At 41.0% G+C, this 11,904-nt stretch overlaps 1 protein-coding gene across 5 annotated transcripts in view; it reads right to left on the bottom strand.

Annotated features, from left to right (window-relative positions):
* Positions 1 to 610: 610 nt before the first annotated feature.
* The window catches only part of CPNE4 (copine 4), a 259,861-nt gene continuing 248,567 nt past the window's right edge, over positions 611 to 11,904 (bottom strand). For all 5 annotated transcript variants that reach the window (XM_082193044.1, XM_082193043.1, XM_082193041.1 and 2 more), the window contains 4 exons: positions 10,729 to 10,780; positions 8,166 to 8,299; positions 5,379 to 5,615; positions 611 to 1,204 (listed from right to left, as the gene is read on the bottom strand). In XM_082193044.1, coding sequence (XP_082049170.1) covers positions 1,073 to 1,204; positions 5,379 to 5,615; positions 8,166 to 8,299; positions 10,729 to 10,780 — 555 coding nt within the window. In that variant the 3' untranslated portion in view covers positions 611 to 1,072. The remainder of the gene's footprint in view (positions 1,205 to 5,378; positions 5,616 to 8,165; positions 8,300 to 10,728; positions 10,781 to 11,904) is intronic.

The following is an 11,904-nucleotide window of genomic DNA, read 5'->3' as shown; positions in this document are numbered from 1 at the left end:
TTTTAAACATGACATGGCATGTAAGCCTACTGGCCAGTTAAGACGTATTGCAGCTGCTACAGTTTCCTGCTGTTACAGAAATTACAGTGGTGCCCCGCAAGACGAATGCCTCGCAAGACGAAAAACTCGCTAGACGAAAGGGTTTTGCGTTTTTTGAGCTGCTTCGCAAGACGAATTTCCCTATGGCCTTGCTTCGCAAGACGAAATGTCTTGCGAGTTCTTGCGAGTTTGTTTCCTTTTTCTTAAAGCCACTAAGCCGTTAATAGCCGCTAAGCAGCTAATAGCCGTGCTTCGCAAGATGAAAAAACCACAAGACGAAGAGACTCGCGGAACGGATTAATTTCGTCTTGCGAGGCACCACTGTATGTGCATATCTGGGACTTTCTACACAGTCCCCAAACTTTCAAAATATTGGCTATTTTTGAGCACATCTTTTACAAGCTGTTCTCATGTTTGTTACAGACATCTTAGACTCATGCTTGGAAGTAAATTTCCTAGAATGTTCTGGTGTGATTTTTTAAAATTTATTGTTATTATTTGAAGAATGGAAGAGTCGATGAGAATTTTTCAGCAGGCAGCTATGTGGCAAGAAATAAATAAACACAACAACTGCAAAACTGTGTTGTTTTTATTTTGGAACATGCAAAATACAGTCCATGCATCTGCCATTTTGAAAAAAAAACCAAAACCTTTTCATTTCATAGCAGATAAACCCAAAGACGTTTTGGCTATCAACTTCCAATAAATGTTTCAAAATGCTTTACAGTGTAAAGATAATAAGAAATTTAGCAAAATTTCAACAAACCTGTATAAAAAACAGATACAGATAACTTTTTTTTTTCATTTCAAGGCGACATGCTGTTATGTAAAGAGTTATAATTTTGTTTTTGTTTTTGTTTTCATAAAAAGTCTTCAACAATACAATTGCTTTAACCTTTACCGGCAAGCCTTTAGGCTACACATGCAAAAAAAATTATTTGAGTTAAAAATCACCAAAACGTGCTATTTTCATTTAAGTACAGTAACTGTAAGTAGTAGCATATCTGAACTCTGTAAAAGTGTCCAGGGAAGGTCATGGAGCTACTGTCCTGGAAGACTCATACTCTGACATACATTTTGGTTTAATCGCTTTCCCATTGTAATAGTCCACCACTTGGTTTGGAACTTCAGCCAAAACACTTTTTGCTAACGCAGCTGGAGATGCCTGCAGGAAATGGCAGAAAATAACAGTTGTTAACACACTTCTACCTAAAATGTGGCCGTTCCACACACATAACCCCATAACCAACAGGGTTGTGATCAGCACAACTATGCTGGCCTTTAAGATGCAGGTTATTCCACTTCAGTCTAGCCAAACACCTGTGAGCATATGATTAATGCTGCAAATACAAGGCTTTAACAAGGCTGCCCAGTCCGCCCCCCTATGCATATGGGGCTATCTTGTCTACAACAACATCAAGGCCTCTGATGTAGGTAAGGCTATGTTGTCATTTGCTTTGTCTAATCACACTAAGATGGGGTAAAGCACACAAGTCATTTGGCATCCATCAGCTGTTTGTGGAGACTGAGGAAATTTGGGTATTATTGCCCCAATCATCACTATGGCATGCAAAGGCCTTATAGTTCTATTGAAGTCTTTGGGTCCTTTGAGCATTAAATGATTTCCCACCATGCTTCTATTTTGCAGTACACTCCACCTGCTTATATTTTTGATTAACGTGCAAAAGGAACTGCATTTCTGCTAGCAGGAGAAACATCAAATACTTCCTGTAGTCTACCCTTATCTGTTATTGTTCTGTTACCTATATGCATGCATTTGGTAACATTTCTGAAATATATAGCATTTGGTTTAATGTATTTGTTGTGGTTTATTGTTCTAGAAGGGTACATGCCTATGGAGTGTTCAGTATTTATGCTTTAAGTTAGTCTTAGCTGCTGCTTTGGTTTCTGTAACAATTTCTATGCGTTATCCAAATTTAGAGTCATTAAGTTTGCATTGTCACAGTAAGCTTTTTCTTATATTAAAAAATGTTTGCCTTTTAGTTTACTGTCAATTTTGGGGGTCATCTAATACGCCCAGTCGCCTAATACGCCGAAATCTACTGTAGATCCTGGATTTTTGCATAAACTCTGGAAGTCCTGCTAATATTATAAACACATATGATGGAAAACACACATAAAATTCATAGTATGCTGAATAAACAAGATTAACACATGTACAAGCCTAGGTGGGCCTACTCAGAAGTAAGCCCCCACTGAGTTCATTGGGACATACTCCCAGGTGAGTGGGTGTAAGGTTGCCGCCCCTCTATTTACTTATTTTTAAAGTATTCAAATTTAAAGTTGAAAATACAATACAAAATGAAGCAACTGTGCACAATGAACGTTAGATCTGCGTTTTTATTTCATTCATACATATACAAACGCACACTTCGGTTCGAAAGAAACGCATAAATAAATCCTGATTGAACCTCCTTTTGAGTCGATGAGATTAACAGTATAGCCTAGAAATCTAGCAGTCTTTAAAAGGTGAGTTCTTCATGGCGACAATGGTTACTTTCTTTCTGGGATGAGAGTTGCTCAATGCCAACGTGGCAAACTTCAGAGCTGCGTGACAGAGGACCCTGCCTGCTGGGGCAGCGCTATCTGGCAATACCTTTTCTACGGCTGAATCCCCAGCTACAACCTAGCAAGACGATAATGGCATTTATCTTCTCAAGCTGGAGCTTAATGAGGGCCACGACTCCTCTCACTCGCTCACTGTCTCGCTCCTGTGCAGTTCTGTAGGATGATGGGAGCCTTGAAGGAGCTTTCAAGCATCTGTCTTGTTCTGCTAGATTAAAAGCTCATTGTAATGGCCATCCTTGACCTATTTGGAGCAGCTAATTTCAGTGCACAGATACTAAGGTGGAGACTCGTAGATGTCCACTTCACAAGCAGAGTTCTAAAACCACTGAACGGCTCTCCTGCCTTCAAATACTAAAAAGGTAAAGGTAAAGGGACCCCTGACTGTTAGGTCCAGTCGTGGCCGACTCTGGGGCTGCGGTGCTCATCTCGCTTTACTGGCCGAGGGAGCCGACGTACAGCTTCCGGGTCATGTGGCCAGCATGACTAAGCCGTTTCTAGCGAACCAGAGCAGTGCACGGAAACGCCGTTTGCCTTCCCGCCGGAGCAGTACCTATTTATCTACTTGCACTTTGACGTGCTTTTGAATTACTAGGTTGGCAGGAGCAGGGACTGAGCAACGGGAGCTCACCCCGTTGCGGGGATTCGAACCGCCGACCTTCTGGTTGGCAAGCCCTAGGCTCTGTGGTTTAACCCACAGCGCCACCCGCGTCGCTTTGCCTTCAGATACTGCTTGACTATAAAACTCCATTCATCCATGACTGTTGGCTGGGACTGATGGGAAATGAAATGCAACAATATCTGAAAGGCACCATGGGTCAGGAAGGTAGGTTCACTCTTACGATCAGGATGCTGTTTTCGTACATCACTGCATCTTAGCCTAAAATCACTTGATCACACCACACTTAAGTAATTCAGTTAGCAGGAATATTGCAGTTTTAGTCCAATCAGATTGGCACTTGCAATTTCAGCCATTCAGCTGGGGATGATTTAAACTCTGTCCAAGTAAGGTGAAACTGGTTTTGCCCGGAAGCATATTTTCAATAAACTGAAAACAGATATAGTAGTACCAATGCATAAATCAGTCTCATTTCAATTATTTTTACCAAGGAAAACTGCATCCGGTAATTAGTGACAGGAGCAGGACAGTAATATACGAGAATTTCCAAGATATAGCTTGTTAAAGCTGTTGTTTCATAGGTGGCCTAGTAGGGTTGTTAATGTCTAATATACTTGTCTAATAAATACGAACTTTAAAATGAAACTTGACAAAGAAACTACTGCAGATGTAGGTGTGGGCGAATTGGTTTCTAATAACATGTTTAGTTCTCTGCCGTTCCACATCAGCTTTTTTTTTTTTTTTTAAAAAAGGCTGCATAAAAATTCATTAGTATTTTAGTGCACAATTCTCTTAATAACAAATATTTTGTATACAATTTTGTCCAATACACACATTTTTTTGCAAGCAATGTTCATCAATATTATGCATATTTCCACGTTTTTTCCATTTATATATGTGGCTTCATGTACACTTTACCCTAGTATATGCCTTTTTGTATATATTACTTGGCTAGAGAACTCGCCAATCAATGGTGAGTGGGACTGTTAATTATTAAATCTTAGAACTGGCTTGATACCTCAGAGCATCATCCAGGTTCTGTCCCTTTAAAAAACATCCAAGGCAGAAAGGAAACCAGGTTTTCCTAGCTCAAAACCTGCCGTAGTCAGGATATCTGAGCACTTCTGATTGGTACAGCAGAGCTATTTTCCTGCATCGCTAGCACCACAATCCTTGTCTACTTAGAAGTAAGTACCATTGAGTTAAGTGGGACTTATTCCTAAGTCCACTGATCTTGATGGTGTCTACTTAGTTCCAATTCAATATGCATAGGATTGCACTGTTGGTAGAAAGTTGGAAAGATATGCACTGGTTTTATGGGCTTGTGACAGTTTCACAAGTAAGTAGAGACAATGGAGTGCACCTCCAGGGGCGGAGTCAAACTGCTGGAGAATCACAGCTCCTGCTGTGGCTGCAGAGACAGGTAACATGCAGCTGCTGCCTCCTGTGTTGTTTTTGCTGTGTTGGCAGCACCTATGTGACCTCTCTGGGCAGTGTGTATGGAGGTCCTGGGCTGCCCAGATGGTAAGACCTCACTCTCAGCCTCGCTGATGTGGTCCAAAGGAAAACAGAGCAATACATTTGGCTCCAGTTTGGCTGCAGGAGTTACCGGAAGGAGGTGTACAAGATGCCATCTAACCGTCTTAGGGACTCCACTCTGGATTTGTGTAGGGTTTACTCCTTAGCCTCTCGAAGATGGGCAGACAGAGCCTTGCAATTCGTTCCCATATTATTAGACTCTCTGCCCCAAATTTTACTACTGGCTCCGCTCACAAACACCCATATGATTATTTTCTAAAAGACATTGGGGGATACCTCCCAATGGAGGATTGTAAAATCATGACCTTCCAAATCTAATAAATCTGTATTTTTAAATTTTATCCATTCCCAAATCCAACAAATACATGAGGCTTCATAATATAATTTCAGGTCAGGCAGTGTTCTAAAAGACATTGGGGGATACTTCCCAATGGAGGATTCCTCTCCTCGCCCCAAGCTAATACTAGCATAGGAAGAGGGATTTTCCTCGACTGCAGCAGAGAAAGAAAGGATTAGATTCCCCCTCTACACCTGTTCTAATACTATTAATTATCAAACACATTCCAAAAGAGAACACAGTGGAAAGTAATCTTACATGTTTGAAGTTTCTGAATGGCACAAACTGAACGATGTCGCGAAGAACAGGCTCTCCCTTGGGCGATCTCAGTATCCCATCGTCCCCATCCAGCATCTGCATGTCACTGAAATCAGCATTTCCTACTCCAACTATAATGACCGACATGGGGAGGTGGGAGGCATGGACAATGGCTTCGCGTGTATCGGCCATGTCTGTGATGACGCCATCCGTCAGAATCAGCAAGATGAAATATTGCTATAGAAGGGTTGAAAAAGAAAGTCAGTATATTCCAATCCATTTCCAGCAACTATTTGGCTTCCTAAATCGATGATGCAGAGATTCCCTGGCATTTCTCCCTGGGAATTATGTGTTTTTTTTATTATGCTATGAATAAGTGGGGGAAGAGCTCAAATTTTTAAAATAAGTTAAACTCTACATAAACTATGCTTTTCACCTACTGGGGATGGGTGAATCTCTCAATTTCTGTTTCTCTTTTTTTCTTATTTTTCTGGTTTTAATTTGAATTTTGCACATTTTCCTATCAGTATGTGATTTTTTTCTTTAAGTCCTTGTGAAAATTCACCAGCATTTTAATCTGCAGTTTTGCCAAAGATGCACGTTTTTGCAAGCAATTTATCCTACTGCAATGCATTCTGTATGCTATTTTTCTTTAAATATGCCTTTTATGTACACAAGCATATGCAGCATATAATTTTTTATGTACACAAGCATATGCAGCATATAATTTGAATAGTAATGGGGGATTTGCAACAAGGCACGATGCCAGGGGTATGAATAGTTGTGACTGATTTTCCCTCTATGTAACTTAGAATGGTCAACTGAATGACCAATCTAGTTGCTAAACAAGGCAGTATGAACTATTGTAAAGGTGGCAGAAATTACAGGCCATAGCCCTGTTCCATCTAAAGGTAGTCATAACTAACTTTCACTGAAAGCAAAAGGAATGATGTAAATGGAAAAGGTTTCAGTGGGGATTGTAGCCTCCAGGTTGTCACTCCTTCGCGGAAGGGGCTGAAGCACATACCAAAAAGTTGGATTGTGCAACTGAAGAGGATGTTAAACTGCTATGCATAGCTGTCAACCGTCCCTTATTTGGCGGGAAAGTCCCTTATCCCAGCGCTGTGTCCCGCTGCTGTCCCTTATTGATTATGTCCCTTAAATTTCCCGGGTTTCAAAGGAAGCAGCTCCTCTCCCTCCCTCCCTGCCGGCCAGGGAGGAGGGAGGCTCCAACTGTGTTGCTTGGCTGCGTTGCTCTTCCAATGAGGAGTCTAAGAACGACTGGGGGGTGGAGCTTGCATGCCTTGTGCCGATCAAATCGGTCGCATTGCCTGGGGACTCGCTTTTGCTCAGCGCTTCCCAGTGGAGAGGTGACGGTGGTTTTCCTTGCTGCACTCCCTTTGCCGGGTTGCTGCGCTCTGGGAACCACCGCTTGAGGCTTTGTTTGGCTGCTGGCTGGGCTTTCTGCCTTTGGCTCGGAGGGGCTCAGAAGTTGAACATACCTGTGCCCAGAAAATCCCCTATTTTGGTTGCTGATCCCTTATTTTTGAGGCTGCTGGTCCCTTATTTTCAAATCTGTAAGTTGACAGCTATGCTGCTATGTTATCCTAGCTGTTGTTTTTTTAATGGGCTTTTTGCAGTTAGGAAAGTGACATGGAAATGCCCCGGAAAGTGTAGGATGAAGGAAAGTTCGGCAGGAAGATATGCCAACAGCCCCCAAGAAAATCAGAATGAATGCAGTACAAACGCTCATTGTTGTTGCACGGTCTCTTAAACAAATCAGAACAAATGGTCAGTAAAAAAGGACAGACATATTCCAACATATTTGTGCAAGCAAATCGGGATGAATGCTGAACAAACAGGTTGTCCATCCTTTAGCTGGAGCTCTGTAGACCAAATGAACGGAACTGGACCATAGATGCATTACAGGCTGCAGAGGTTGTATGAACACAGCTATCTATCTGATTCTATGAAAATACATGTATATTTATTAACACTATTGTGCCTCATATAATGAAAAGGCGCTGTTTCTGCCTTACATACACAAGGCAACACGATGACCAAGTACAACAATGCAAGCCGTTTTCATCAGATAAGAAACTGTTATTGTTTCAATAATTCATTTGCAGTTTATGAAGCATTTCCGTATCCTTCTGCTGCGCTGAAGAAGAATTCTACAAAACAGTGGGTATATCCGGAATCACTGTTCACTATGTCTGTTTGCAGACCACTTCGGAAGCGTTGGACGTTATAAAACAAAGCTTTATGGCTTGTTTTCATCAGATAAGAATCGGACACATTGCTTCTTTCAGAGACTTGCATAGTCTACAAAGACTTTCAGAGACTTATAAGACTTATGTTTCTCATATTGTTCAATGTTCCGTATAGACTATATAAAGAGTTTATATTGATATTGCATTGTTGTACTTGGTCATCGTGTTGCCTTGGATATTACTGATAATTGTTTGCAACACAGGGGTTTAATTGTTTGGTTACTAACAGACACAAGAGCACACTATTCCATACTCACTGAATTAAGTGGAAATGGCTTCCCTCTTCCCCCAGCCCCATCACTTCTTGGTTCCAGACCAAGTGCCCCAACTAAAATGAACCCTCCAAACGTGCACTGAAAAAGTAGGGGAAACCCATCCCTTTACCATCCCTAGGATAGCAAGTACACACGGGTTGTCAGAGTGTGTTCGTGGGCAATTAATCTGTTATGCATTCTTGAGGATGCAGCCAACGCCCAAGGTCTAGTTTAGCTTTCGAGTCTGCTATGATTCTCACCGATGCCTCCTTACTGTTAGTTTCTTCTGAGGCTGATTTAGCCACCTTCTGAATGATGGGAGCAATGTTTGTAGGCCCATAGAGCTGGAGCTTAGGCAGGCAGTTCTGATACGCTTCGACCACTCCTTGGATCCCTTACATTAAAAAGGGGGAAAGAACAGCAGATAACGTCATGACCAATCATTGAGCAAAATATATTTGGGGCAACGATTCCGTAGAGATAGCCCTTGTTTCTTCCTCCCCGCAAAAAGTTTCTTTTGAGTGATTCACGCCATTTCGCTTCCACTATCCTGCCAATTTATTCTGCGCAGCTGTGGCTCTGAAAGGTTTGCTCAAAGCCTATCTCTCTCTCCCCTGCTGACCTGACCTCTTTCAGATGTTATGTAATATATAATTCATGAGCCAGCTTTTCTCCTCGCCAGCAGCATTTAAACGGTGCATTTTGCAGATATTAACCACCCTGGATGATATTAAAACACTTTGCAGGATGCATTAGTTTTCTATACCATAGAGGTCTTAAGATCTGGACACCAGAGGATGTCCACACCTTCAGCTCTGTAGATTTGAATGATTAGATGATAATAACATTCTCTCTTGCTGCTTATAGTCAAATGTTTACTTGCAGTGAACCAGAGTGCAACAGACTGTGCCTTTCCTAAAGATCCATATTTCTTATATCGGGGCATATCTGAAAAACATATCTGGAATCCTATTAAAATATTTGTCCACCATTTGCGTAATTAATTTAAAATGTTCATATCCAACCTGGCTAGCATGGCAAGGTGACTCGTATTTAAGACGCCGCCCATGTTTTATACCAAGTCAGACCACTGGTCTATTTAGTTCAGTATTTTCTGCTGTGAACCAGGGCTAGGGGAGACCTGGGGTACCCCAAAAGTCATGGGGATCCAGTTATCATCATCCCTGACCACTGACCATGCTAGCTGGGATTGATGGGAATCTGGAGGACTACAGACCCCCACCCTAAGACTACACTGCCTTGGTAGTGGGTCTCTGGGTTTTCAGACACTGGTTGTTCCCCAGATGTCAGGGACCGTGCTGAGGAAGAATGGTGGGAGCCACCCCCTGCTCCTGCTCCTGCATCTTCCCAGGAGCAGGAGGACAAGATAGCTTTGGAACAGTGGTCTGCAGAGGGGCACAGTTCAGAAGGCAGAAGCTGGGTAGCACTGGATGGGGAACTGCTAGGAGAAGAAACACTAGAAGGGAGAAAGTTAACAGATTCACAGTCTCTGGATAGTATTCATCCCCCCTTCTCCAAAGTTATGGAGAGCTCAGAAAGTGTTAGAACAGAAAACACAGAGGCTACAAACTCAGATTACAAGACGTAGGAGTGACATAGATTAATAGGGACGGAGGGGGGGAGTGACCCTTAATTGGGAGCACCGCCATCCTGGGTAGATGCTTTCTTTTGTCCCTTGCTGTGTTTATTAAAGAAACTAACTGGTAAGAATTTCCTTTTGTTTGATTTGCTCATTTACGGCCAAGAGGGAGGAAGCCAATTCTCCGAAGCCTGACACCAGCTATACCTGAAGGTGACAGGCCTTCAACCTGCAGCCTTTTCTACATGTGGCACTGCCTCATTTCATCTGTTTAAATCGAGTTTTAGACAACAAGCTATTTCCCCCTTAGCTAACTGGTTCAGAGGTTCCCCAACTTTTTTGGACCAGTGGGTACATTTGTAAACCAGAGACGTTGTTGTGGGGCACCATACATTGCACCCAAGCATACACTGCAACCTATAATACTGGCTCCAATTAAATGTTTCTTTCCAGGATAATTTCACTGAGGTGGAAGGAACCCTGTGGAAGGCCAATGAGAGTCCATTCGCCATATGGCCATTCCCTACACTAGCTGATCAAAAGGAAGATTAAATCATAGTGGAAAGAGGGGATTTCCATTTCATTTCATTTCACTTTTAATTTGCATACCACCTTTATATATTGCTATACACAAGGCGGTTTACAAGCTGAAGAAACACCAGAATATACAACAAAGATCACAGGCCATCGAACAATCTGATCCCATACAAAAAAAGTCAAAATAAAAACCTAACTTTAAAATTAACAATTTTATATCAAATTTATTTAAATTTTATATCAAATAAAGCAATATTCAATAATCCAGTATAATAAAATAGGACACGATAAAATGAAATACTGGCAAATGATAATTAAACAGAAATTCACACTTAGCAATTACAACAAATAATTACTAAACTATAATCAATAAAAAGAACAGCAAGTCAGAATGCATAAAATACCAGAATACGTACAAGACCATGTAAAAGGATCAAATAGAGGAACAAGACACACAACTTATATAATTATTAGTAATTTTTTTTAAAAAAAAACATTAACCCCTCCCACTCTTTCATTAGAAGGAATCTAACAACTATAACTGTGTCTCCGTGACTCACATAGCATGTCCTATTATTTCTCAGAAGATAATGCAAACAATTAACAGGCACAAAAATGACACGGTCTATAGCCAAATATATGTTACATCAGACACATCAGTCTCTTTGCCGTAACAAAATGATTACCTGCACATTCTGGGTTGTCTTCATTAAAGTTGATTGCAAAATCATGAGAGACCTATGGGCAACCCCCCAAAAAAATTAAATAACATTTTAGTTCAGAAAAGTGACTCAGGTTTTTCCTGCAGCAGATGGAGAATTCACACAGACTGTCCCTATATAGACAGTCACTGAAAATTGTTTAAAGGATCCTTTTATTTTTCATTTGAGTGTATTTAATTATCACACTGCCTCATACTTGTGGAATTTGTGTCATACATCTAGATTGCATGACTTGCTTTGATTGGAAAAGACAGCCAAATTAATGGTGGTCATTATTATTATGTTCATTACTTTCCCAGTTTCAGACAAGCTAATTCCATTGTGCATGTGTGAACATATGTGGAAGTAATTAAACTTTGGCTTAAAAGTGTATGTGACCAAACTTAACATTTCTTTAAATGCTTGTGGGCATAATTTTCACTCATACTACTAAGCACTTAATTGTACGATTTCAAGTGTATATCTTCCCAACAACGTATCAAGAGAAAAATGAATCAAATTTAACGTTCAAATATCACCCCCCCCGCTTTTGCAAATCTATGCCTGTTTGAATTTCTAGCATCTTATTTGTCTTATACTTCATTCACTTCAAGTAATGTTAGGAAAGGCACAACCATGTATTTTCCCTGTAACTGCAAACAAAGCATGTCTGTGAGTATAGAATGTGTGTGTTGGATGACTTTGCCATTACGTTTAAAAAGGGCTGCAAAGAGCATAATTCATCCTGCGCTGTGTTATTCCATTAAGGTTGTAAGTCAAAACAATATTATTGGCAACTGTAAATAGAATATCCAGTCACCCAGTCCAGTTCAGACATCACATTAAAGCAGGTGTCATACTAAAGCAGTTGAGCATGATGAGACGAAGTAGCAGCAAGCCTTGGGCGTGTGTGCTCTCCTCTTCTCCTCTGATGTGGAGTGAGGAGGTCAGAAATGTTCCCTTCTGATTTTAACCGCAGCTTAGCTTGTCATCCAATGGTTAATAGTAACCATGGTTTGTTGGTTTGTTTGTTTTAAAAAACCAGCCTCATAACCCGCAATCCATATTTCCAATGCTCTAATCAACCACAATTTATCAGATTTGGCCAACATGACAAGCAGTTATTCTAAGCTGAAGATTTCCCCCATGCAACCACACTGG

The sequence above is a fragment of the Podarcis vaucheri genome (genome assembly GCF_965113315.1).
Source record: "Podarcis vaucheri genome assembly, chromosome: 12".
Lineage (NCBI taxonomy): Eukaryota > Metazoa > Chordata > Lepidosauria > Squamata > Lacertidae > Podarcis > Podarcis vaucheri.
The sequence above is the reverse complement of the archived record's forward strand: the minus strand, read 5'-3'. Positions and strand labels throughout refer to the sequence as shown.